General features: G+C 52.5%; 1 protein-coding gene across 2 annotated transcripts; it reads right to left on the reverse strand.

Annotated features, from left to right (window-relative positions):
• On the reverse strand, nucleotides 1-26,435 carry LOC146343511 (homeobox protein EMX1-like). 2 transcript variants are annotated; one of them, XM_084860165.1, is made up of 3 exons: nucleotides 25,774-26,435; nucleotides 15,821-16,005; nucleotides 1-742 (listed from the first exon to the last, which is right to left on the reverse strand). In XM_084860165.1, the coding sequence occupies exons 1-3, from the start codon at nucleotides 26,156-26,158 to the stop codon at nucleotides 575-577; spliced, it is 738 nt and encodes a 245-aa protein (XP_084716291.1). In that variant the 5' UTR covers nucleotides 26,159-26,435; the 3' UTR covers nucleotides 1-574. The 2 variants fall into 2 exon arrangements, with proteins under 2 accessions (XP_084716291.1, XP_084716292.1); XM_084860166.1 differs by having other exon boundaries at nucleotides 6-558; nucleotides 15,871-16,005.
• Nucleotides 26,436-27,821: the final 1,386 nt, after the last annotated feature.

Genomic DNA, 27,821 nt, shown 5'->3' on the forward strand with positions numbered 1-27,821 from the left:
CATTTCAAACCCATGTTGCTTTTATTACTGCACAGTAACACACACTACAGCTCTTTGCTATCTACGACACAGGGGATATGTACACAGTCACACCAAACGCAGAGACACAAAAGAATAAATTAAAATGAATGTGTTCCTTTTTTTTGTTGCTGTTGGAAAATAATAATAATAATCATAATAATCCAACCGAAGCCCAACAAAGACAAGAGGTGTAACAGGGTTTGGGTCTTGGTTGATATGTTTATTTGCACGGATGGCTGGTGCATGGCTTCCAGCTGGGAAAAGAGGCAGCTCCCATCTTTTCCTGGAGTCCACAGCCTTCCATCTCCACCATTCTCAGCCAAGTGCATCACTGTTCCCACAGGCTGCCCCATGGGCTGAAGAGCTGGCGGAAGCACTGGGGAGAAGCCTTTCCCTAGGCCTTGTATTGCCCACGTGTGCCCGTGAAGAACAGCCCAGTAGTGGTCGTGGGTGGCTGCTGTGTCCTTATCCAGCCTCCAGAGCTTGTCCCCACCCTGCTTCCTGCATGGTCCTCACAGTGACCTGTTTGCCAGCAGCCTCCGCCCTCCTCTTTCTAGTCATTGGATGTAACGTCAATGTCTTCGCCATTTGATTGCTTGGTGGCGATCCGCCATCGGTTAATATGGTGGGACCCTTTCTTCTTCTGGTCTGACTCAGGACCTTCCTCTTCCAACTTCTGCCTCTTATATTTGGTCCTCCTATTTTGAAACCAGACCTTCACCTAGACAAGACAGAAAAAAAGGGTCAAAGAAACACAAACACCTTTCTCTGGGAAAGAGAGAGTGGATTAGGGCAAATGCGCTTGATGTATTTCCAAGCAGTGGAAAAGGGGCCCTAGTGTGTTTGCTTATTTCTTTTAAATGCTTAAATTTTAACTGTCTCTCAACTCGAGCACAAGATACTAGATGGGTTCAGTTTATTTATTTGCACAAATATTTACTCCACCCCATCCCAGGGGATCAAAGCAAACTACAATAACTTACAATCATACACCTTAAACATTCAAATAATTCAGCCAAGTGGATGAACTGTGTACAAAATTAAAACTACCCACATAGATGTCAGGACACAGGGAGTCTTTATCAGTGAGACTGTCTCCACTTGAACAGAAATGGAGCTAGGCTTTGGGAACTTAAAAAGGTCATAGAGCAACTTTTAAACTGAATTCTGCCGGGGAAACCCAACAGCTGCTGCAGTACATCCATGTCGGATGGAGACATCCCTTAGGGACAATGATTTCTGAATAGATGTTGTGAAAGAACATACAAAAAAGAGGAAGCCAGTCACAAAAAACTAAAGAACCACAGCAAAAGCAACTGTCTCTCTCTCTCTGCTAAAATGGATTAATTTGAGTCTGTGGTACTAAAAGAGAATATAAAGATGTGGACATATCAGAAATCTGGTGGAACAATGACTATCAATGGGATTTGGTTATCCCTGGTTATAAAATCTATAGGAAGGGCAGCGTTGGTCATATTGGCAGTGGTGATGCTCTCTATATGAAAGAAGACACAGAGTCCAACCAAGTGGAAATCTTTAGAGAAACACATTTCAGCTGTCCACAGAACCAAGCACCAGGGGGTAGAAATCTCAGGCCAACGAAGTAAAACACAACAAGGATCACACAAGATTATATTAAATAATATTAAGAGAACAAGGGAATCCTCATCTCCATGCAAAGTCTGTGATAAAGAGAAAGTTTCAGAGTTGCCAGACTGAGAACTGTGAGAGGGATCTTATGCATGGAAGGGCTGCTTCCCCCCACCCCATTCTATCACATCCTGCTTTTTCCCCATCACAAGAGCCCACAGTGATGGGGGAAGCCACATCTGCCCAAATTCTCCTTTCTATGCCACTCTTAAAGGGACAGGGCCTCCCTCAGGTCTCAGTCTTGCAACTCTAAAGCTAAAGACGCCCAATGGCAAGCCAGCCTTATGGCCATGTCTCCTTCATGCAGTTGTCAACTCAATGTGTGGCTGCTATGAGAAGGGCAATCTCCATGTTAGGTATAATTAGGAAAGGCATCAAAAATAAAACTGCCAAGATCATCCTGCCCTTACACAAATCTGTGGTGCAACTGTCTACAGTTCTGATCACTGCACCCAAAAAAGGAAGTGGAGAGTTGGAAAAATTGCAGAAAAGGGCAACAAAAATGACCAGGTGGCTGGAGCATCTCCCCTATGTGTGAAGGTTACAATGTCTGGGACTTTTTAGCTTAGAGAAACAGAGATGAGGAGAGACACAACAGAGGTGTACAAAATTGTGCATAGTGTGGAGAAAGAGACATTTTCTCCCTCACGCATAATACTAGAAGCCTATGGGGTCATCCTGTGAAGCTGATTGGTGGGAGATTCAAGACAGATAAAAGGAAGTATTTCTTCACACAGTGCAGAGTTAAACTTTGGAAGTCACCTCCACAAGAAGTAGTGATGGCCACCACTTTGGATGGCTTTAAGCGGGGTTAAACAAAGTCATGGAGGAGGCTACCCATGACCACTAGTCCTGATGGCTCTGTGCTACCTCCAGTGTCAGAGGCAGTCTGGCTATATACTCCAGCTGCTGGGGAATGTGGGTGGCGGGGTGCTATCGCACCCAGGTCCTGCTTGTGAGCTTCCTGTTGGGACATCTGGTCAGCCATTGTGCGAACAGAATACTGGATGAGCTGGACCCTAGGTCTGATCCAGCCTCCAGGCTCTTATGTTCAGTCATACTTGCTGTGGCTACGTTGGTGCGCTCCATAGTGAGCACAAAGGCAGCTGCCAAAATGCATGGCTGACAAGACACATTAGGGGCATCCCATTCATTTCCACAACACCAGTGTAATGTCCTTGTACCCATGGCAAACAGTTGCCCCAGAAGGCTAAAGTGGCCTTCAAGACATCCACACTCTAAGCTTGAACCAAACTCACATAGAATCACTTTACTACCCTCAGGTGGACAAACCACAAAGAGAAGCGCAACCAAACATTGCTGTTACTCGGTGGATCGTGCACATCCTATCCCGGAAACTCAGCCCATTCTTCTGGAAATGATGCTCCGAGGCCCAAAGGCTGCCTGCATCATAAACATTGCAAAGGACGAATGCGCCAGGTGGGCTCCTTAGCTGAGAAAACATCAGGACAGAGGTCTGCATGATGTGAAGAAAGGGCAGAGAGAAGTGTTCTCTCTCCAGAAGCTAGAACTTGGGATCATCCAAGAAACTGATTGGCAGGGGATGCAGGACAGACAAAACAAGTCCTACTTTGCACAATGCGTTGTTAATCTACAGGATTCCCTGCCACAAGGTGTGGTGATGGCAACTGTCTCAGGTTGCTTCCAAAGGGAGTTGTATACCAATGAGGAGGAGGAGTGGCTGTTCAGTGGCAGCCCTTCATTTGGAATGTGCCATCTAGTCCACTTGCAGGTTTCTGGAGGCCACAGTGGGAACCAGGAAGCTTGATGAGGCAATGCTTTGATTTGGTCTAGCAGGGCTCTTTTTATGTTTTTAAATCTATCAACATATCCAAGGGGGAAAAAACTCATTAGCTGGAATACATTACACTGTTTAACACCCATAAACGTATACATTTATCTATAAGTAAGTTCAGCCTGATACAACCTGATGCCCTCCAGATGTGTTGGACTGCAACTCCCATGACTCCCAGCCAGCAGGACCAAACCTGTTTTCCTTCTTACGAGGAACCCAGGGCAGCTCGCATGGACGTCCTCCTCCTCCCCATTTTCTCCTCACAACAACCCTGTGAGGTAGGTTAGGCTGAGAGTGTGTGACTGGCCCAAAGTCACCCAGTGAGCGTCCATGGCTGTGTGTGGACTTGAACCTGGGTTGCCCCAGTCTCCATCCAGCATGCTCACCACTACGCTACCCAGGCTTTTGGGCTGCAGTCCCAGGCATCTGGAGGGCTGCAAGTTGGGAAAGGCTGAGAGAGCAGGACCTTCATACCCAAGTCTGGCATGGCTTTGGAAGTTGTTCTAGCAAAACAGGCCATCTGAATAAAACCTGGGGCGCAATCCAGTGGGGAGTTCGCCTGGGCAAGTCCACTGAAATGGGCTCCTGCACATCATCACCCACCAATTTCAATGGGGCATGTGCAGGAGACCTTTCTGCTGGACTGTGCTGCTCTGTTTTCTTTTTATGACAAAGTTCTGCGTCCTGGTATTTAATGCTCTTTTGGGGGAGGGGTCTCGCCTAGCAGAGAAGTGATCCCATTTGTACTCAGCTGTAATTTTTTTTTAACTACTACTACATTGCAATAAATAATGCATCACAACTTCTGGCTCGCTATTGCCCCAGCCAGAACCCCCAATTGTTTTCTTCTCCAGGGAACCCTCTTCTTCTCCCATGGCAACTGCAGGAACATTTTCCTCCTGCAAACAGACCTGGCTGCCTTCTGTGATTCTGCAGACATAAAACTTCCCATTGCTCCTCACGCCAACCACATGCCTGGCCATCTTTTTTGTTTGATTACACTTCGGAGAGTTTAGGTTATTCTCTTTTTAATGGGAGCAGGAGAGAGGATTTTTAAAGCAGTTCTAGTTATAAGGGTGCATAACTAGTTCTAGTTATAAGGGTGCATGCAGGCTGAGGTCCGGATCCAGTAATCCACAGGTTCAGAAGAGGTGCCTTAGCACGTGCGGTTCTTAGCGCTAGGAGCTTTGCAGAGCAGAAGTCCCTCACAGGCCCAGATCCTCCACTTGATTCAAACACACACACAGGTTTACATATCTGAGAGATTTTTAGCCTACTTCCTAATTTAACCCCAGATTACCAAAGTAACTAGCAATAAAAATGTAAAATATCACTGTCAAAAACAACGTCAAAATCATACGAGAATCATAGGGTTGCAAGGGGCCTACCATCAAGTCCAACTCCCCTGCTCAGTGCAGGAAGCCTGATTCCCAGGCGGTCTCCCATCCAAGGACTAGCCAAGGCTGGCCCTGCTTAGTTTCCGAGGTCATTCGAGATCAGGCACATCCAGCCCTTTGCAGTAGACCAGAAGACTAAAAGGCACAACACCAGCAATGGTCAAATAACCCAGCGGATAAAACAGCAGTGAAACCTTTCTAACAATTCTAATCAGATAATTATTCACTGAAACATTGAAATACTCATGGATTAACAAAATGCTCTTAGCCTGATGTTTAAAACTTAACAAAGAGGTACCAAGCAAACCTTATTGGCAAGAGCATAAATTGGGCACTACCACCAAAAACAGCCTCCCCCTCCCTCAGAACGAAGGCCCTCCAACTTTCTTGGGATTGGGGCCATTGGCATGACTGAGAGGCTGCATTCCAGCACCAGCAAGGACTGCAGTTCAGTGGTATAGCCCCTGCTTGGCCCGCAGAAGGTCCCTGGTTCCATCCCCAGCAGCATCTCCAGGTAAAACTCCTGCCTGAAACCCTGGAGAGCCACTGCTGCCTGCCAGTGTCGACAGCACTGGCCTGGGCGGACCAAGGGAAAGACTTGGGGTAGGGCAGCTTCCGATGTTCCCAAACTCAGAGCCCTGCCCACTTCCCTCCACATCTGTGCCACTGGACTGCTCTCACCCCTGAGGTCAGCAGCTACTTTCTTAACGCTTAGAGAGTGCATCACAAGTGTCCATGTGCATTTTCTCAGTAACCCTTGCAACACCCCATAAAGTGGGCCAATATTATCATCATGCACCCCCCCCCCCATTACAGATGTAGAGCTGAGGCAGAAGGGCTTCCCCAAGGGCAGCGACTGAATTCATGGCTTGAGCAGAGGACTTCCCAGTTCCCAACCTGTCAGTCTCTTGGCCTGTAAGCTCTCTCCGATAGCCCTAATAGAGACAGGCACTGGGGCTGGCCCAGAGCTTCACAGAACCCCCACCCATGACTTGGAAGCCCTCCCCCTGGACTCAGAAGTGAAAGGGGGGCCCAGCTGCATGGGAACTGTACTTTGCACATACTCAGAGAAGTTGTCTTCATCATGTGTTCCAGAGCTTCTTCTGCAGGTGAGCCCTATTGAGCTTGGTTCACACCAAGCCCTGCCTCAGGCTGAGTGGGGGGTGCTTATATCCTTTCCTTCTCATTCTCTCTCCCCCCCATATTGAACTTCTACCATCCCCCGTGATTCTACTCACAGGCTTTCCTCTGTATTAATTCCTGCTTTTGTGTTCCTCTCCATCTGTCTCCCTAACCTTGGTCTCCAGTACAGAAGCCAAATGACAGGTAAGACATCTGAAGGGGCAGGGGGAAGGTCATGAGTGTCTTCCCTACTCTTCCTTGGAAGCTATCCAGGCCTTTCCTCAGGTGAGGCTCTGACAGATGTTACCAATTTGTTTTGAAATCTAAGTCTTACATCCAAAGCCCATTTACTAAAAGCATATTTATCACCTGCTTCTATAGCACTGAAGTCCAAGTAGAAGCATTTTGCACTGATATGGACGGGCTCCCTTTACGACCCTTCCTGGTAAATCAACCCTTTGAGCCCTACTAAGGCCACGTTTTAGGGTAGGGGTCCCCAACCCCCGGGCCGCGGTCTGGTACCAGTCCGTGGCCTGTTAGCAACCAGGCCACAGGGGTGTGCGAAACCCCCTCACCTTGGGTCTGTGGGGGTCCGCGGGGGGGGAGGCGATCCATCCCCCCCCCCGAGAATCCTTGCCGGCCCTGGCCGGTTCCGCTTAGGGATGGCACAGAATTCCACCATGGATCTTGGTGAATCCGAATGCCAGTGCATTCGGCCCCTTGAAATCTGTGGCGGAATGGCCTGCCGCCCCCGTCCCCCTCCGGATCCCCCCGGGATGAGACTTACCTGGGGCGGATGTTCTGGGCGGCAGCAGTGGCTCTGGCAGCTGGTCTTCCGACCGACTGCCACCACCGCCATTTGCAGTCTTGTTGGGGTTTTTTTTTTTTTTTAACAAGACGTGATAGGCTACATAAAGATTTACGTAGCCTATCATGGCTGGGTAGGGATGTACAAAAATCACTTACCTTTCGCGGATTATGCTGATGGTGGGGGGGGGAGGCGCTCCGTCCCTCCCCCCGGAATCCTGGACGGGGGGGGGAGGTGCTCCGTTCCTCCCCCCCCGGAATCCTGGCCGGCCGGCTGTGCTCCGCAGCGATTCTGCGGAGCCACTGGCCGGCTCCGCCAGCAGCTGGACATCTGGCCGCTGGCTAGCAGGGACGCAAACGGCGGCAGCCGTAGCTGCTGCCATTTGCGTCCCTGCAGTCAGCCGTGATAGGCTACGTAAATGTTTACGTAGCCTATCACGGCTGACTTAAAAAAAAAAAGCGTGTACGCAAATGGCGGCAGCCATGGCCGCCGCCATTTGCGTTCCTTATTTTGGCACATCTTACTCTATGTAAACATTTATGTAGACTAAGACGGCGAAAATAAGGGGAACGCAAATAGCGTAGCGTCTACGCTATTTGCGTTCCCCTTATTTTCGCTGTCTTAGTCTACGTAAATGTTTACATAGACTAAGACGTGCCAAAATAAGGAACGCAAATGGTAGTGGCCATGGCCGCCGCCATTTGCGTATGCACATTTTGTTGTTGTTTTTTAAAGTCTACGTAAACATTTACGTAGCCTATCACGTTTTTTTAAAAAACCTATCACATTTTTTTTTTTTTAAACTGGAAATGGCCGCAGTGTCAGCCGGTCGGAAGACCGGCCGCCACAGCCACTGCCGCCGAACCGCCGCTGGAGCTGCCGCCGCCAGGAAGATCCGCCCAAGGTAAGTCTCGTCCCGGGGGGGCGGGGGGGCAGGCCGTTCTGCCACCGATTTTGGGGGGGCAAATGCGCTGGCATTCGGCCTCCCCGAGATCCGTGGTGGAACTTTCGTACATCCCTATGGCTGGGTAAAAAAACAAAAACGCGCACACAAATGGCGGCGGCTATGGCCGCCGCCATTTGCATTCCTTATTTTTGGCCGTCTTAGTCTACGTAAATATTTACGTAGACTAAGACGGCGAAAATAAGGGGAACACAAATAGCGTAGCGGGTGCCATTTGCGTCCCTCTTTGATTCGCCATTTTAGCCTACGTAAATATTTACGTAGACTAAGACGGCCAAAAATAAGGAACGCAAATAGTGCCCACTACGCTATTTGCATTCCCCTTATTTTCACCGTCTTAGTCTACATAAATATTTACGTAGACTAAGATGGCCAAAAATAAGGAATGCAAATGACGGCGGCCATAACCGCCGCCATTTGCATATGCTTTTTTTTTTTTTTTTTTACCCAGAGCCCTCTGCGGCCGGAAATCCGGCTGCGGACGGCTCTGGCCTGGGCCTGGCCGGCTGCTCCGCGGAGCTGCTGCGGAGCACAGCCGGCCGTGGAGGATTCCGGGGGGGGGGGAACGGATCGCCTCCCCCCTGTCAAGGATTCCGGGGGGAGGGACGGAACGCCTCCCCCCCCAACAACATAATCTGCAGAAAGGTAAGTGACTTTTGTACATCCCTAGTTCCGCTCCACGGTGAGCCTGTGGAGCTGTGGGCCAGCTCCAGCTGCTGGCGGACTTCCGGCCGCTGGGACGAAAATGGCATCCACATAGCCGGTGATATCTGCATCCCTGTTCTTCAAGTTATAGGCTATGTAAATCTTTATGTAGCTGATTACTGCAAAGAATAGGGACGCAAATGGCATCCACTATGCAGACGTCATTTGCATCCCAGCGGCTGGAAGTCCGCCAGCAGAAACCCTCCCCCCCCCGGTCCGTGGAAAAATTGACTTCCTAGAGACCGGTCCCTGGCGCCAAAAAGGTTGGGGACCGCTGTTTTCGGGGATTTATGGAGTGGTGCTGTCTGTTGAAAATCATTCTGCAGCTCTTAACAACAGCCCACTCTTGCCACACAGACCTTCCTCCCTCCCTCATGTTTTCTGATTCTTCTCCAAGTTACAGACATGATCACTACTTCTTTGGACAACGGTGCCATTCCTCAAGTCCAAACAGCCCACTTTTCAGCCTTAAGCAAACCTATCTGCATCTAGACAACAGTGTTGCTGATAACTGATCCAGGGAGACATGGAGGCTGAGGACAAATGGAAGATCCCACCACCCATGCTGACATCTTGCTGAATCTTCGGTGCTCCATGGAGCAGAGGAGGCGGACGAATCGTTCTTCAAAACAAGGTGCAGCTCACACCATGGTTTCCAAGGCCATCTGCCCAGACTGTGTCAGTCATTTGTGGCATGCTGGTGGCGACCTAAACAGCGGGTGGGTGGGTGGGAGTACACATGCACCTCTCTCTCCCAGGTGACTCCAGGGTGGAGTCATGGGTGGGAGGTGGGTGGCACAGAGAAGAAGCACACTTACACTGTGCCACTTACTCCAGGCCACAGCCACCCCCTCACTGGTGTAACTTTACACCAGCCTTGGACTGGTACAAGGAATGTTCCTCCCACTGAGTATTGCTGCACCTGCATTAGTGAGCACCCCACCCACATCTTCATGACAAAGCACAGGATACCACACAATTCAACACCCCATCATGGCACTCTATCACCAATATTCAAACACAGATACCATAACTCAGATGATTTTGCACACCCCATGGGGCTATAAGCTCTCTGACCTCATTTCACGCACACCGAGAGAACACAAAGGAGAAATCTGCTGATAGGAATGACTGGAAAGGGCACTTTCCACAAAAAGGGAGCACTTTGCACAAACAGCCTTTCTCCCAAATACTCCTAGGAACCTGAGCACATTGCTAACATTTCTCTTCCTAGAACCCTAGCAGTTACCTCACCTGGGACTCAAAACACAAACAGCAATCCCCACTCCACTCCAATAACTGGGAGGCACAAGCAGGGGAAAGGGACAACCATGTTACAAAGTCTGTCTGCTATAACTTATGTGTGGGAACAGTGATGGCAGGGGATCACACACACGGAAAGGAGCAAGCCAAGGGTTAATTTGTGTTGGGAGAACCTTTTAAAGCAGTTAATAGGTGACATGGTTCACCCAGGGTGCAGCCAACTACCAGCTCTGGGTGCAGCAGAGCGCCTTTGGGACAAGCAAGGGAGGGAGGGGAGGGAGTTGCCTTGCAGTTAGGCAGAGCTAAAGATGTCTCCCTGGATTTCTTGTGTATAAGGTTAGTATATTCAGTAGTAGTGGTGGTTTCATTCTTTTTGAAGCCTGGCCTGATTTGCTCCGCTGTTTTATACTTCTGGCTGCTTAGCCAAAGGACTCTCTGCTTATGACCCAGTAAAGTTTGCCAAGCCTTTCACTTCCTGCATTCAGCCCGCTTTATTCAGCCCTTTCTTCTAAAGCTATGCCCTCCCCACCGCCATCCCTTTCTTCTGCTATACATAAATATTGTGTCTTACCTGAACTGTATTGCTCTAACATTCTTTCCCCACAACAGTGGGGAAAAGTGTAACAAGCCCATAAACCTGGACATTCTTCACAACAGTACCTCCCACACTGGAAGTACTTGCCTCACTTTCAGTTAAATTCTCTGTGTAACTGATCAGTTCTAATGCTATAAAAACAAAAATATTTCATTAAAAACAACTCCCTTTCGGCCAAGGCCAGGCGCTCCACTCCAACCGTTGTCGTTGCTGGCCACGCGCTTTGCCTCGCAGGGTCACAGGCCGCGACCGATCGCGCGCACGGAGTCCCGCTCCACGCCGCAAGGGTCCCGGCGTCGCCCTCCCGGGTCAGGGACGAGGGGCTCCAGCGACGGCCTGCTGCGCCTCGCTCTCTGCCGGCCCCCGCCGCTCTCCCCAGCCTCGCCCCCACAGACGCAGGGCCCTTCCCGCGCCCGCTCCAGGCCAGGCTAAGCCCCGCCGCCGCCTCCGCCCCGCCCGCCCGGCCCGGAGCCCTCGTGCGCTCAGCCATGCCGCCGAGGGGCCCCGCGCGCGCTGGGGGCGCGCTGCCCTCGCTGTGCGCGCGGGCTCCGGAGCGGGCCCTGCGAGGAGCGCAAGGGCGGCCAGGAGCCGCCCGCCCGCCCGCCGGGGCCGCTGCTGGGGCAGAGGGAGCGGGCTGCGCCGGCGGTGCTGCGTGTGCGGTGGAGAGGAGGGAGCGCTGTGCGGAGGGGGCACGTTGCTGTCGCGCTGCGTTCATGGGTTCCCTGGGTGCGGGGGGCACCGTCCGAGGGGGGTCCCGTCAGTTTCCAGGGATGCGGTGGCTGAGCCTGCCATTTTGGTGCCGTTTCCAATGTTCTGTGCGTGCGCGCGCCCCCCTCCCCTCTTGGGCTGAGCAGCTGTTCCGCCGGCGAAGCGGCCAGATATTCCCCCCCCCCGCCCCCCGCGTAATCAGCGTCTAGGGTTGCTCTGTTACTTGCCCTTTGCCTGCAGCCAGACCTGCACTCGGTATTCCAATGTGGACTGACCAAAAAATTATGAAATGGCGTTAGGATTTTTGCTGTAATTGCTATTGCCAGCTGTCATGTCTGCTTCACTTTCAACTGAAAACAAAGTGAAGCATGTTCTTAATTGCTTTTATTCCAGTTTTGTAAGAATATGTCCAACTTCTGGAAGCCTCTCCTCATGTGACTATTTTTTAAAATGCACTTTATAATTAATACAGTAAAATGAAGGATTGAAATCACAACCGTCTGAAACCACGAAGAAACCCCAGCTTTCAGACATGGCCTCCATCCCTGGTTTACAAGCCAGGTCTCTGACCGAGCCTAGGCACACCTTTAATTCCCAACACTCGCCAAGGAGGCGCCTTTCCTGGCCACCTCTGTCCTTCGAAGGGGAAGTTCTCAGCAGGAGGACTCCAGCTTAGCTTACAGCACAGTCCTGCACATTTCTACTCCGAGTCAAGCCCTGCTGAGTTCAGTGGAGCTTACTCCCAGGTACGTGGAGGTAGGACTGCAACCATAAGCCGTTATACGTGTGTGTGGTCAGAAATCCCCCAGGCTAGCCTTGCAGCTTTGCACAACTGCAGTGTTCCTGTTATGAAATTGCGTGAAATCATATATCTGGCCTCCATGGCCGACTGTTCCACAGCCCCCACCTTGCACGTCCTCACAATAACCCTGTGAGTCTGGAGAACATGGTTCTTCTTTCACAGGTAGGGAACCGAGGGCAGAAGAGAACGTGTCAGCCCAGGGCTCAGGTGGGCTTGGACATGAATTGCCCAGGTACACATTCAACATGCTCCCAACATGCGCCCCGTACCCCTGTGATGTGACAGAGAAGGGAAACCATTTAGAACAGGAGCTAAAGAAGCAGCCATGCGGATGGAAGCAGCCCTAAATATAATTCAAGAGATGCTATGCTGCATGCAGACACAGCCTCCACACACAGCCCATCAAGGACACCTGGAAAGGAACTGGGAGCTGAAAAGCAAAGTGGGCATCGAAGGGGTTCCCTGCAGGCAGTAGCTCAGGAAGCCCATTCCCATTCAGCAACGGCCAATTGCTTTCCTACAAAGGAGGCCGGGGGTGGGGGTGGGGCTGTCTTGAGCACAGCTTATTTGGCATTAAAGCAGATGGATGGACTATCCTCTGTTTCTGCAAACGTGGAAGTTTAGCAGCAGTACCTTTTAGCACCACCGCATAATACAGAGCAATCCTTCAGCTAATAGTTGGATACTGGGGACTCTTGCAGGGAAGATTGTAAACACCAAGGGGTAAAAGTGTGTCTGTCACATTTCCCTTCCATTGTGACTCACTTTTCTTTTTTCTTTTCCCTTGCCCTCCTCCTCCTCCTGGTAGAAATAGCATCTCAACTTCCCCAAGCTTTGGTTTTGTTAAAGGGGGGCAGAGATGTTGTACAGAGGAACTAATGGGTTGGTTCCAGAGTTAGTCATCCTTAGGGTAGACCCATTCAACTCTATCCTGAAAGAATTTCAGCAAGCCAGCACCTATCAGAAACTACAGTCATTCTACTACAGTTCTAATCATGAACCAAGAGTCCCTCCCATGTCCAGGGCGTGGGGTCAAAGTTCTCCCCCTTGACTGAGACCCTATTTCTATGTCAGTCCAACCCTCCCAGACTTCTTTCCCTCCCAGAAAATCAGAGGCATATTTTGGGTGGGTTCTCTATAACCAGGACCAAACATAGGAGGGGAGAATATAATTTACCAGAGCCCAGAGACTCTGCAGCTCCGTTACAATGAAGAAAAAAATTGAGGCTAATTTGTAGATAACATTTTAGGATATTTATTAGAGGTGTGCACCTAACCACAAGGTTTGACTCAAACTATGTTTCAGTGTTTGGGGAAATGACCTGATTCTGCTTGGACTGATCTGGATACCATCTGCTTCAACATGGGTACAGAACGTGAGTTGAGATTTGGAAATCTGAGGCTTTCTACCTCCCACTGACTATCATGGGAAATCAAAACATGGCTGTAACTTTTTTCTATTTATTGTCTAAATGTGTTGTGAAAAGTGAATGAAATTTGCAGGCATACTAGCCCATTAGGAGCAGATTACCCCTGCCAACTTTCAGGAAAACAGGTTCAGGAAGGTTTGTGCAAGAGCATCCATAACATATTGAGGGTATTCAAAAATGGACATGCTTATCCCCCTATGTTCTTTATGGACCATTCTGCTGAAAATGACAGAGAACCTAGAGGTGGCTCTAATTAAATAACTAAAAAGGATCAGTTCAGCTGTTTGTGTGGAAGGGAAGTCCTCAAATTTGGGCGGGCAGGGCAGAGTTAGTAATTCACTTCCCCTTCTCTCTCCCTGTGCTTGTTTTGGGCAATTTATATGAAAATGGCATACCTCCTAGAGGTGTCTCCAGGCAAGAAACCTGCAAAGTTTCAGAAGAATAGGTGCAGGAGCTAGGGAATAATGATGATTGAAAACCAGTTTCAGTATTTTTTTCATACTGAAACCTTGGTGGTATTGGAAGAAATTCTCACCATCCAATCCTTGCCTTTCCACAAAGCAGAGTGATTGTGGAGCCCCTGGTAAAACGTGCCCTGTGATTAGAAGGTGCACATGTCACTCACTCAACTGCCCCTCCCCCCATCAGCATTTAGAAAAAGAAAGCCAAAGACTCTGTTTTGGGGTAAATGCTGTCTGCCTTTCCAAAGCTGAATTGTGAATGAAACTTCATACAGGGTTCAGCTATAGTTCTGGTCACTCCAGAGGGAAGCCTGGTTTGCCTTTGGAAGCACCAAAAATGGTCCAAAGGAGCCTTATTCAGGTTGGGCTTCAGCCTAACATGTATGGAATCTGTCTACCTTTATCTGTGTCCACACTTTCAGCGTTCCTTGTACATCAGCAGAAGAGAGGGACAGCTCTTGGGAGTGACATGGTCCCACAACAATCAGGGGCACTGATCCTAGGAGCTGTGGGAGCCAGTGCTATTGGTAGGAATTGCAGTCCTAAAACATATGTGAGTAAATGTCCAGTTCACATACACATTTTCAGTGAACTCTGCATAGCTCTACAGATTTTTTTGCACACTGCCAGTTACTGTGGCAGAAACTCTGTATGACTCAGTACTTCTATGACCAAATACTCCATTCTACTATGGGGCAAGAACAGTTAAACCACCTACCCAGTTTGTGTATCAAGTATGAGCTTGCAAGAGAAACTGACTTTGGGGAGATAATTCACAATTTTGAAATGAAAAATTGCAGAAAAATAAAGGTTTAACGTGAATTGGCCTATTTATAAAATGTTTGCAGACACATTGGTTCATTAGAATTTTTAAAAATCTAAAACATTGACAGGATGTCTTCATTGGGATCGACGACAAACTTTGTCAGTCTCTTCAGGTTGGATGTTACGTTAAACAAAAATAGCTAAAAAGTTAGGGCCATGGTTGAAAAGTGTGGGCCAGGATATAATTTCAGAAATGAAGAGAATGCAATTTCAAAATTAAAATGAAAGCTTATCTTTCATGGCTCATGAGACTGTATGGATGGGGTGGCTGGATCGTGCTCTTGTGTGTGGAAGGGAGCCTGTGTTGCAGGTGTGTACTGCCCCCCACCCCCAAATGGTGACTGGGTAAGAACAGCATTTCTGGCAATTGATGGCCCTTCACTCCAATAGAAAACAAGCATTTGGGGCTCTCACTAAAATGGGAGCTGGGTGCAATGCACCCCTGCTGCCCCTCAGAAAACCATCTTCCTGCAGACATCTGCCTGGAAGGATCTGCAAATCTTTTTCTCAAGACTGAACCTGTGCTTCATGATGCAATCACCACACAAGAAAAAGGGTTCACATATATGAAACCAGAAAGGGAGAACTATTGTTCACTGCTTCTTCCAACTGGCTTCAGAGGGCAATTGATGATTTGCATGGCAGAGTGAGGATGGCTGCTTATAGCTCTGTAAAGACCAAGAGCAGGCAACACAAACCCATGTCTGTCCTTCAGCTCCTTTTCATTCGTTCATTCATTCATTTCATTTCTATACTGCCCAACAACCAAAGCTCTCTGGGTGGTTCACAAAAATATATAAATAGCAGCTTATATTACACATATATGCTGATATCCATTCATAACTCATTTAAAGCAATCAGCCAGAGAAAACAACCAAACCCCTTCACCTGGAGACAGAAATGCCCCATATCAGAACAGCTGAAATGTTCTTCTACCACTTTCATCTCGCTTTACTGCAAACTGATAATTCCAAATCCAGAAATGGAAATGCCTCCCCCTCCCTCCAGATTTGGAGGAAATGTTGCTTTTAATGGCATTTCCCACAAATGTGCACTTAAGGGATTCCCCCCCCCACACACACACACACTACTAAGTGCAAATCTGCAAGAAGATTTCTGATGTTTTAAATGTTGGTGAAATTCCTGGCATTAAAAAGTGTACAAAACTTCCAGCCTCTATAGGCAGAGAAAGAGCTCAATGGCCCACATGGTCTCTCTTCTCTGAGAGGTTCAAGGCAACAAATGACACTCACCTGGGTCTCAGAGAGGCTGAGGCTGCTGGCCAATTGTTTGCGTTCAGCACCCACCACATAGTGGTTCTTCTCGAAGGCCCGCTCAAGTCTCAGAAGCTGCGAGGGTGAGAAGGCTGTCCGGATCCGTTTGGGCTTCCTGGCGAAGGGGCCATGGAGCAGCAGGCTGTCCTGGGACACCTCACTGCCTGTAGAGAAAGTGCCAGAGGTCAGAATCCACTCCAAAAATGGCAAAAGCCACCTCCTACCTCCACCGAACAAGAGCTCTGTTGTGCTATGAAGCAAACTCTCATGGGTGCAAGGATGAACTAGTGGGGCCAGATGAACGAGGGACCATTGGATGGGACTGGAGTACAGTGGTGCTGTCAGGGTAGGACACTGGGACAGAAATGCAGGGCCTGTCTCAACAGGATGACCAGAAAAGCCCACAAATACAGCTTAACACATTCTGAAGCAAGTGAAAGAATTCACATTACCATCTAAATGGGGGTGGGGTGGAGGTGGGGATAAAAGCATTAAGTCTGGGGTTTTCCAGAGTGCACCACTGCCAGAGAACTTTGGCCCAGGCTCCACTTCTGCCCCCAAAGGTAAGCACTGACTTTTGCCATCCCCAAGTGGTCCAAAGAACAAGGCATTCCATGGCCTCTGCTCCTTCAGCATGGCAGGCTCTGCCCAATGGTGTGCCAAGTGGGTCCACTTGTCCAGCTGATCATCTCTCACCTGCTTTGCTTAAGCAGCATCCAGGAAAACTGTGTGCAGGGGGGGCTGCCTCTGTGGCCTCCCCCATCCTGGCGCCCTGGCTGGGAAGGAGGCCCAGCAGGCGCTGGAAGGGGCCTTTTATGTGCACGCATGTTCCTCACACCCTCCCCAAACACAGATGTAGAACTGATGATCAGTTGCACAGGCCCTAGTCACAGATGACGTTACAAGGCAGTCTGAGGGAAAGCTGGAAAATGCACTCAGAGGGAGCTCAACACATGCTGAAGGTGAAACGATCCAGTGAAATAAAGAAAGAAAGAAAGAAAGAAAGAAAGAAAGAAAGGTAGGTTGGTTCACAGGGCTGATTATGTGCCCCTTCAGAAAGGGCGGGATCCTGTTCTTCTGCATTTTCAGGCAATGGAGCATGATGCAGCTACGCTAATTGCTTTCTAATTGGCTACTGCCCGTCCTCCCTTTATTTGTTGCCATTACACTCAATATGCAGCTGGTGCCTGTGTGACTGTGAGTGGACCATCCGATCATGATGTGGATCAGAACCAGGCACCCTTCAGCAGTGCTTGGGGAAAGGCTGTTTCACTACATGCTCGCTCCAGAGCCTTGGGCAAGTCACGCTGTCTTAGCCTCAGTGGGAATAACAGCACACAATAAGGATGGCCTAAACTATGAAAGCAGCAGTGGTGGAAATATGGTTGCATGCAACGATTTGTTGGTAAGTGGATTTTAGAGAATAAGGGCAAATAAGAACACAAGGAGAGCCCTGCTGGATCAGCCCAAGAGTCCATCTAGTCCAGCATCCTGTTCACACAGTGGCCAGCCAGCTGTCCACTGGGAACCCCCAAGCAGGGCATGAGCACAACAGCACCCTCCCACCCATGTTCCCCAGCAACTAGTATATGTAGTCTCACTGCCTCTGATACTGGAGGTAGCCCATAGCCATCAGGACTAGTAGCCATTGACAGCCTTCTCCTCCATGAATTTGTCTAACCCGCTTTTAAAGCCATCCAAATTGGTGGCCATCACCACATCTTGTGGTAGCGAGTTCCATAGTTTCACTGTGTGCTGTGTGAAGAACTACCTTTCATCTGTCCTGAATCTCCCACCAATCAGCTTCATGGGATGACCCCGGGTTCTAGTATTTTGAGAGATGGAGAAAAATGTCTCCCCATCCACTTTCTCCACACCATGCATAATCTTGTACACCTCTATCATGTCTCCCTGTTTTTCCAAGCTAAACCATCCCAGCTGTTGTAACCTTCTCTCATAGGGGAGATGCTCCAGCCCCCTGATAACTTTAGTTGCCCTTTTCTGCCCTTTTTCCAGCTCCACAATATCTTTTTTTAGGTGTGGTGACTGGAGCTGGACACAGTATTCCAAGTGTGGCCGCACCATAGATTTGTATAAGGGCAAGATGATATTGGCAGATTCTCAATTCCCTCCCTAATTATGCCTTACATGGAGTTTACCTTTTCCCCAGTAACCGCACACTGGGTTAACATTTCTCTTCCTTGGTTCGTTACTGCTAGCTCAGATCCCATCAGGCTATACTTGAAGTTGGGATTTTTGGCCCCAACATGCATCTCTTTACACTTGCTTACATTGAACTGCATTTGCCATTTAGATGCCCATCCTCCCAGTTTGGAGAGATCCTCTTGAAGCTCCTCACAATCCAGCTTTGTTTTAAACCCCTTAATAATTTGGTGTCATCCACAAACTTGGCCACCTCACTGCTCACTCTTAATTCCAGATCATTTATGGATAAATTGAAATGCATCGGTCCCAATGCAAACCAATTGCTCCTACTGAAAGAGGGGGCTGTGTGTCTAGTGCAATCTGCCACTGCGGGTCTGTCTGTGCCAGCAGCTCCAGGGTGCTCAACACCTGCCTGTTGCTGCCCAGCCCACAACAAGCAGCAGAGGGCTTGGGACATGTGGGCATATGAGGTTTCTGTGGCAGGACTTAAGCAGTGGCAGCACAAAGGGGGGTGGGAGGGGAGCCTGCAGTTTGAAGATCCCTGCACTTTGGCTTAGCATATCAGCTCCTCACTGAGCACAGGATGTTGCAGCCATGTCATGCCCTACCTATGGAATACAAAGGAGGGGCGCCAGCAAAAGATCTCGCGGCTTTGAATTTCTGTTTGGAGACTCAAGGCCTTGTGTTGCTGATCTGCATACCGATAGGCCTTGTGAGGTTGTATTTTTTTCTTTGTATTATTTTAAACATTCAGGGCACGATCTTCACAAAGTAAAGCAGTTTAAAATTCCATTGGTTTCAACTGAAGAGTTAAACTCTCTCTCATTTATTTTCATGTTGATTGTTTTACATAAAAAGAAATCATAGATCAAACAAACCTTTCTCCTACTGAAATCAGTAGGGCATAAGAGAAGAGTTCTTAACTTTGGCTGGATTGTATCCTTGATGAGCAATAGCTTTGGAAGATGGTATTAAAAGACTAACAGGCAGCAATTTATATAAGATCCAGGAGCACCTCTCTCTCTTGCTCACTTATAATCTTCCCTGGAGAATAAAGACCTCTGTAGTTAATCTACAGACAGTAACAGGAGCAGCCTGGGCCCCGCATACCTTGGGGATCACCTCCTCCCACAGTTGCCTTCTCATTCCCTGGAATTGTTTAGGAAGACCTGCTCTGCATGTCTTCCTTTAGGCAGATAAAGCCTGGCCCTCTGCAGTGTTGGCTCTGCAATCATGGAACCACTTTCCCAGATATGCCCATCCGGTGATATTCCTGTACAGTTTCCATCTCTCCGCTAAGACTTCCTTATTTTTCCAGGGTTCCAGTTGTTGATGGTTACACCTTTAATTTTTTTCGTCTGGTGGAGTGCTGCAATTTTATACAATATTTTTAGGCTACCGTGTTAGCGGTTCACCATTTTTACATTTGGTAAATCAATTTGCTTTTTTTAAAAGGGTTAATCAATTTCATAAATAAAGAAACAATCTGATAACCCCAGAATAGTAAATTCTGAATATACACATTCCAGTGTGGTACCAAAACATTGTGGTTCTATTACAGATTTTCCACCCAACTTCCCATCGGGAACTTTGTTGCATTTAACCATTGTGAATTAGGGAGAAGTGTAGTTTTCAAAATAAAACAAAAGGGCTGCAGATTTCATGCACAGAACTCTCAAATGTCCTTGTAATGGATCACACAAATATCTTTTAAAAAACCAAACAAACCTGAAGGCGTGATTGCCAATATTTATATCTATGCTCTTTCTGTGTAAACAGGGAATATCATCCCAAGTGGTTAATTTAAAAAGCATGTTTTGAGAAATGGTGCTTGCTATGTGTCCAGAAATATGCCTGGGGGAAAACGCAAGTTTTTCTTCTAAAAGTGTGCTTGCTTTGGGAGAGACATCAAGTAGGTCAAGTGAGAGAATGCATTTGGGTGAACTGGCAGCTTAAGACTGCTCTTAATGAGTGCTTCCACTGCGAAAGTCTCCTGTGCAAGCAACAGTGCAGTGCAGAGAGGAAGGTCTCTTGCCACTGCCAGCTCCGGTGCAAGGCCTCTTCGGCCTTGTTCCGTCAGGCTTACACAGGGGAAAGGTCTCCTTAGATTCCATCAGTTACTCCTACTATTACTACTATTGGCTTTTAAGTTGTCCCACCAACAGACCAAACTGTAATGATGACAAACTAGCTATTACCACTAGGCAAGGCATTTTATTACCATATTATTGCTAGTTACTGGAAGCATACACCTGACTTGTTAAAGGGCTTCATTTTTATATTTCCACTGCCAAATGTTAATACTTTTAAAATGTTAATTTTCTGCCTGCAAAGGGTTAGGCATTTTTAAATTCCACAGTTGTCAGCAAGGAGAATTGTTTACGTGTATGCAGTTGTTTGACCCTCTCCAAATAAGACTAACAGGATTTACAGGTATTATATAATTTAAATATATAATTATATATACTTCTATTTATTAACTGCATAGACCATTGTATAACTCTGACTAGCTTACAGTAAGAAAGAATTAAATACACAAATAACAATGATCAAATCCAATATTTAAAACAGTACCAGGCAATAATTTAAACTGGATTTCTCCAGTTCAAAACTATTAACTGAAATTCAGATTAAAGGCTTCCTGAAATAAGACAATCTTCACCAGCCTCCCTAAATGCCAGAGAAAAGGAGACTGGGGACCGTACTGGTGCCTGCCTCACTTCAGACATTTTGGGGGGCACGGGGGTGGGTTGGCTCATAAAAGGGAAGATCTTAACACCCAAGTTGGCAGGGTTACATGGGTGAAAGCATCCATTCGTATCTAGGATGCAGGTCAAAGAATATTGGAGTGGGCTTGGAAACAATATAATAGGCAACCAATGTAGATGTTCCATCCCTGCAGCCTGCACAGTTCAGATCCTGGCTGACATATTTTGGGCCAACTGTAGCTCCACGGAGTGTATTACTGTAAGGCGCACATTACTGAGGCAAGATCAACTCTGACTGGATCATGCCCACTATCTCCAGACTATTGTTTTGCTAGCCACTGATGCTTTGTCTCTCTCTGGCCAGAAACGGTAGGTCGCACTGTGTCTGAGGAGAGAGAGAGAAGCTGGGGCCAGGCTCATTTTTGGGAGGAAACTTTTGCTAATGAGTTATATGAAATAGCAAATATCATCGTTCCCCGCAGTCATTAAGCCTTTCTTGCCTAGCACATTGTTGACACTAAATAGTTATTACATGACCCTGCCAGTGTTAAGAACTTTGATCGTTTGCCATCAGTGAGAGTGAAGCATGCACAACTCTCAGATTAATAAAAGCAACAGGACATAAACGTGTGTAATTTTTGCTGGACAGTGTCCCTATTTAGTGACAGGAGCATTTCTAAAGCACCAGCGGTGCAAAGCAAAATGAACCAATGACAAGGAGGGGGGCTGCGAGGAGGAGGAGGAGGAGGAGGAAGGAGGATGCGGGCCAGCGTTTCAGGAGGAGAACTCGGGGCTTTGGGACACTTTGCAGAGAAAAGGCAAATGACAGCAGCACCCCCCCCCCCCCAGTAATAAAGAATGAACCACACAGAATCGCGGTCCGTTCGCCGCGCATGGAGGGCCCAGGAAGGTGCCGCCCTTCCGGCGCAGCTCCCCGGGATGAGGGCCCCCGCCGGGCGGACGTGGCGGGCATCCCCCCACACCCCCTGCAGCACGTGGCCCCCCAGGCCATCCGGACCATGGGCTGCGAACCCTCGGGGTGTCCACGGGGCTGCCGCGGCGGAAGCCCTGCGTTTGGGCCTGGGCCCGTCGCAGAGCAAATGCCGAGTCCGCCGGGAAACTGGCCCGCCTCGGGCCGTCGCGGGGGCTGCTGCCAGGCCGAAAGGAGAGCGCGTCGGCCAGAGCCGCGTTCCGGGGGACCAAGGACAGCGACCAGCGCCCTGCCTGCGGGCTGCGCTCAGAATCCCCGCCGGATCTCGGCGGGACGCGGGACTGTTCCGTCGGTGGCTGAGGAGCGCCAGCCGGAGAGGAGCGAGGGAGCCGCGGCCCCCAGGCGGGGCAAACCAGGCGGGCGCTTCCTCGGGAGGTGCCCTCTTGGCTGGCTGGCTGAGGGAGGCGGGACTCGGTGGTCCTTGCTCGGGCCCAGCCGACACGCGGAGCCCCGAAGGAGCCCCGTGGAGGCCCCGGCTCCCCCCCCCCCACGCGGTGGTGAAATCGAGGGTCTGAGGAAGGGCCTGGCCTGGACCTGCGCCAGAGAGCGCGACGGGGTGGCGGATCTGGCCCGGGCCCGCGGAAAGAACGCCTCCGCTGAGCATCTCCGCAGACCCGGAGCAGCGCGGTGCTTTGCAAAGGCGGCGGCGGCGGCGGCCTCAACCCGGGCGACACTTTCCGCCCTCCGCTTCCACCGAGCCCTCTGCGCCCGCCGCCGCCGCCGCCCGCAGAGGCGCTTTCGCCGCCAGTCCGGTGGACACGCCAGCCTGCCGGCCAAGCCGGCCTAACCCGGAACCCCGAAGGCGGCCCAGAGCTCCAGCGGGGCGCCCGGCCCAGGAGTCCAGCCGGGGAGACCCACGGCGGCGCGGGCGCTCCCGGCCGGCGCTTTGATGGGACGCGGCGCCCCAGCGGGCTCTTCCCCGTCCCCTGGGGCGCGAGCGGGGCGTCCCAATCCGCTCCCGGAGTGCGAACAAAGGCCCTTTGATGGGCCGCTCCCCTTTCACGCGCGGCGCGGCGCGGGCCGGACTTGCACTCCCCGCTCGCGAAGGAGAAGCGGCGACCGGCGCCGGGGCGGGTGCCTGAGCCAAGCCGCGCTCCCCGTCGAGAAAAGGACCGGGAACAATATAGAAAACTGGGCGGCGGAGGAAGGGAGAGAAGGCGAGACGGCCGTGGAAAGACGAACTCGGCAAGGAGAAACGCCGGCGTGCCCGGCGCCCGGCTGGGAAGCGACTGGTCTCTCCGACCCCGCGGCGGCCTTGGACGGGCGGGGGGGGCCCCGCTCCCGGGCAGTCCAGGAGCCGCAGCCCCCTTGGCGGCGAATGAGTGCTCGGGGAATGCCTTCCGCTTCTCGGGAAGAGTCCGTTCTAGCGCGGCTGTTCCCCTCGAAATCTGTCGATCGGCCCACCGACAGAGACGCAAAGCGCGCTTTGTTTTTCTTTGCGCCCGACGTGGGGATCGGGGGGGGGGGGTGGCTTTGCGCGCTTAAAAAGGGTTGCAAGAGGAGGGCTCATATTTTCATTATCACGAGCAAGAATAATTTGCACAATCTTCCCGCAGGGGATTTATCACTGAAGAGCCAGGAGGTCGGTGAAATTACGCGCTTTGGTCCCACGGGGGTTGCTGTTTTACGATAAAAATTAAACGCGGTGGGGATGGATCGAGCCCCTTTTTGCGGAACAGGAGATACTTTTACGTTCGTTGGGCGCCAGTTTCAAGAGCGTTGACTGAGCCCAGTCCTGTCGCCCATGCAGGGGGGCTCCTCCTGTCGGCCTGTTTCGGATGGATCCTTCATTTTGTATATTTCTCTCCCCCTGCCCCCAACCCCGGATTAATTAAAATTAAGAACACGGGAATGATCTGCCATAGTTAGGCACTTTCCATCCCCGTTGATTTCCCTAGGTGAGTTCAGCAGGTACTTCAATCTCTCTCCAAAACCAAATGGACTTTCAGGGCAATCCTATGCATTTGTGCTCAAATTAGAAACAAATCCTAATGAGTTCAACGGGACTTAGCCTCAGGTGAGAGGGGAGAGGGTTACAGCTTTAAAAGTGGTTAATTTTAGATACCGAACATCCCCCCCCCCCACCCTAGAATGTAACACCCGATTATTCCGCAATCAGGGTCCCTTGATTTTAGGGAATCTGACATAATTTAGGATCTGGAACTGGAAGAAAACGTTAAAAAACCGTGGAAGTAAATTTCACAGAAAACGCCGATTTGAGTAGCGGGCCCTCGCTTCCTTTCCCGAATAATAAATTAATCATTCACGTTGGCCAGCCTCGGATTTTCCCGCGATCCTTCCTTGTGGAATACAACTGCCCGTCACCTCGGGCCCAAAGTGGGCAACTGGCGTGGGAATTTAAGGGAAATGTTTTCAGAGCAAAACCTGGAATTGTTTCCTTTAGGACTAAAAAACAAACAAACAGGCATATTATGTGGACAATCCCCCCGCCGCCCCGCACGGGCACGCCATCAACGCGCGGATCTCCTTCGTTCGTTTTACACAGCCGATGCGGTTCCTGCGGCTCGGGGAATCGGGCTAATTCGGAGTGTGTTGTGGACGGGCTACAGAGTACAGCCTCATTAGTCCGCGAAGTGCAGTCGGGTAATATTTATCGCACAGATCTGTTGTGAATAAGGTTTAATGGATCCCATCGTCTATAATCAATTTTATACCAAAGGGGTGTGTGTGATAAGTTCTATTTTTATAGCTTTCATCTTGCTAGAGTCATAAATGCATCATTTACACAGGGTCAAGAAACTATTTTATGGCTCATGTACGAATAAACCCTAAACAGGCACTAGGAGTCGAAAGGATTTCAGAGCTATTTACCTCCGAGTAAAAGTGCTGAGAGTGGGACCCGGTGCCGTTTCCACAGGGCGTGAAACCTCCCCTCGTCGCCGGGACAGAACTCTGCCGCGCAGCCTTTCCGCACTTGGCCGCAGGGCGGTGACCGGGGCACCCGACGCCGCTGTACAGGCCGCCCGACCTTTTCCCGCGCAACCCCCGCGGAACGGCAAGAGCAAGGCGCGGTGTCAGACGGCGAGGCAAGCGAGAAGGGCGGGCAGGGGCTTCCTCTCCGCCCTTCGGCCGCACCTGACGCTGCCCGCGCGTCTCGGCTTCCGCCCAAGCAGCCAGGAAGGCGCCCACAGCGGGCGCGGCGGCGGTGCCGGCGACTGCTCCTCCTCATCGGGAGAAGAGCGGCCGCTTCCCTCCCGGCTTCCCCCTTCGGCCACCCGGCGCCAGATTCCGCGAGGAGGCCAAGCGCCGTCGGACGGAGGCGCTGGGTCGGCTGGAGCGCAGCGCGGCAAGCAGCGCAGAAGTGCGACGAGGCCGCCGAGAGGCTCGGGCTGGACTGTCCGGACCAACCAGACGGGGCTTCCGGGGCAGCCGCCGCGGCGCCGGCAACTCGGAGCCCGAGACCTCCTGCCTGGCAGAGGAAGAGCTGTGCGCTTGCCGGCTTCTCGCTCCAAGGGGACGGGGCCTCCGTGCTCCGGCGCGTTGCCCTGTCCCTCCCCGCAGGGGATCGGGGCGAGAGGAAGGCCCCTCCACGCACAGCTGGAGCCCCCAGCCCTCCCTTTCACTCTCGCTCGCGGCCACTGGTCTCCCGTTCCCATTTCCGATTAAGCGACGAGCCTCCCCGTTTGCAGCGCCTGATGCGGGACCAGACCCCCCCCCCGCATTCCTGGCACTGGAAACCCGTCTGGGGGTCAAGCTCCGAGTAAGCCCTGCGGACCCCGAGGAGAACTAACGCCTCTCAGCCACAGGCGCTTCTAAGCCCCGCGGCGGGCCTTGCAGCCGTTGCACCGCCGAAGGCGTATGTCGCGGATTCGCGGCCCCTCGGCACCCTTTAGACCGCCGCCCCCCCCCCACCGCCAGGCCGCTTCAAGGAAGCCAACCTCTCCCACGTGCCACGGCCCCTCCCGCGAGGACGGCTTCGGCCCTGCCGCCCCGCAGACCGGAGCAGCCCTGGTCCGGCGGAGCCTCCCGGGGGAGAGCCGGAACAGCCCTCCGCAGCCTCGCTGGCCGCCCCGCTCCCCGCCGCGGCCTGCCCTCGCGGCGCTTACCTTGGAAGCGGTGCCCGAAGAAGCGGTTGCGGAGCACCCAGGGGTAGAAGTTGAGCGGGTCGCGGGGCTGCGCGCCGAAGAAGGGGTGATGCGGCGAGGGCGGCAGGTGCGAGGCGCCCAGCTGGGGCGGGTGGACGGCCAGGCCGGGCGGGTGGCTCACGGCCTCCGGGAAGAGCAGCTCCGGGGCGCCATAGAGCGAGCGCCCGCTGGCGGCGGCCGAGCCCTGGAAGCCGTGCGCGAAGGCCTCGACGGCGGCGCTTGCCGGGTAGCCGAGGGCGGCGGCGGCCGGGCGGAGGGGCTCGTCGGCCAGCGGGCGGCTGTCCTTGCCCACCAGCGACTCGATGGTGAAGCAGCGCTTGGCCGCCGCCGCCGCCGGCTGGAACATGGCGCCCGGCCGGGCGAGGGGGAGCGCGCCGGTGCGAGGGGCCCCCCGGGCGAGGGGGCACGAGGGAGCCACGACGGGCGCGCCAGCCGGCGGCCGGAGCCAAGCGCGGGCCGAGCCTCCCCGCGGCCGAGCTGCTGCCGCCGCCGCCGCCGCTACCGCCAGCGAGAGCCCGGCGCCGGCAGGCTGGTCGAGGCAGGGCGCGCCGACGCCAGGCGGCTCCGGGGAGGTGGCCGCGGCACTCACGCCTGTCCACACGCGCACTCACCCCCGCGCCCGCGCCCGCCGCCGCCGCCGCCGCCGCCCACCCCATCCACCCGGTGCACAGTGGGCGCGCTCTCGGGCTCGCCGTCCAGATAAGCCGAGTACCTGCCGGGCCGCCCCCTCTGATTGGCCAGGCGCACCTGCCCCGGGGTTGGGGAGGGCACGTGGGAAGGGGAGGGGAGCGGCAAGGGGAGGAGGGAGCGGGGTCGCCACCAAAAGGCGGACTGGAGCGCCCAGGAGGCTGAGCTGCAGCTCCGGATCCGCCCCCGGCTCTCCCTCCCTCGCTGCTGGTGGCGTGCAGAAAAGGGGGGGAGGCGGAGTGAAAGGAGGCAGGGCAGCAGGCAGGCAGAAATCCCGCCCGAGCTGCGGCGCGGCGCGGCGGCGGCGGCGGGGCACCCACCCGGACGTCCAAGTCAGCTCGCCCGACGTGGGACCGGCGGCAGGTAGGTGCGCCCCCGCAAGAGAACGGGCGGGGAGCGAACGGGGTCGTTCGAGGCCGGAAACAGCGGTGGAACTTCTGCCGTCTAAAGCTGCCTCGGGCGCCGGTGCCCTAAGGCCTGTTCGGGACGGGCCTCGGCCAGATCTTAAACACCCCCCGCCCAGGCTGCTCTTTCCCCTCTCGCGGCCCCCCTCGGTGCCGTCCCCCGTCTTCTTCTAAGCGCTGCGGCTTATGGAGAAGTTGCCTGCGACCTGTCCAGGCACCTCTGGAGTGGCTTTCACAGACCGGGGCCTTCGGAGCGTTTCTTCACCATAACCGCTGAGTCCTGGACCACGCGTGGCTTGCGTGGGGGTGATACTGGAAGGAAGGAAGGAAGGAAGGAAGGAGCCATCGAAGCGCGGGGAAGCCCAGGAGGCTCCCGGGTGTCCTCAGGTCTGCTCTGTGGCTTCCCTGGTTCCTTTGCACCCGCGACACTTTGGGGCGCGTCGCTCAGGGGCTGTCGGGATTTCCAGGACCTCCCGAAGCGCCCGCGCTCTTTCTCGGGGGGCAGCGGCAGCGGCCGGTGGATGAGGGGGCCCCACTCGGTCGCGGCGGCGGCGGCGGCTCCCCCTTTCTCCCGCTCCCCGGTCAGAGCTGGGCCTCTGGCGCTGGGCTGGCGCTCGCTGCCTGGAGGCCAGGACGGAATCCCGCCCTTCGCCTGGCGCCCCTTCCCCAGCCGCGATTGCTGCCGCAGTCCCCGCGAATGCCTCGGGCTCAGCAGCTCTTCTCCCTCCCGCCGTGGTGGGGCGCCCAGGAAAGGTCAGCCCGGACCAGGGCGGCCAGCGCGCAGTGCTTCTAGGCCGCGGGCGTCGCTAGATTCCCTCGCCTGACGATGCCAGGCCCCGGGGAGTCGAGGAAGGAGTTGCCGAGCTGCTCGGGGGCCCGTCTGCGCGCGGGCCGAGAGGCGCCCTGTCAAGTATCTCG

Source organism: Heloderma suspectum, chromosome 5 (genome assembly GCF_057233095.1).
Source record: "Heloderma suspectum isolate Gila_16-S chromosome 5, 16-S_ref, whole genome shotgun sequence".
Lineage (NCBI taxonomy): Eukaryota > Metazoa > Chordata > Lepidosauria > Squamata > Helodermatidae > Heloderma > Heloderma suspectum.

What these genes read in the sequence shown, in the direction of transcription:
- LOC146343511 (XM_084860165.1), bottom strand. Translation starts at nt 26,158, where the DNA reads ATGTTCCAGCCGGCGGCGGCGGCGGCCAAGCGCTGCTTCACCATCGAG. An exon ending in CTTCGGGCACCGCTTCCAAG is followed by an intron (nt 16,006 to 25,773) that starts GTAAGCGCCGCG and finishes CTTTCTCTACAG; the next exon opens with GCAGTGAGGTGTCCCAGGAC. An exon ending in TCAGCCTCTCTGAGACCCAG is followed by an intron (nt 743 to 15,820) that starts GTGAGTGTCATT and finishes TGTCTTGTCTAG; the next exon opens with GTGAAGGTCTGGTTTCAAAA.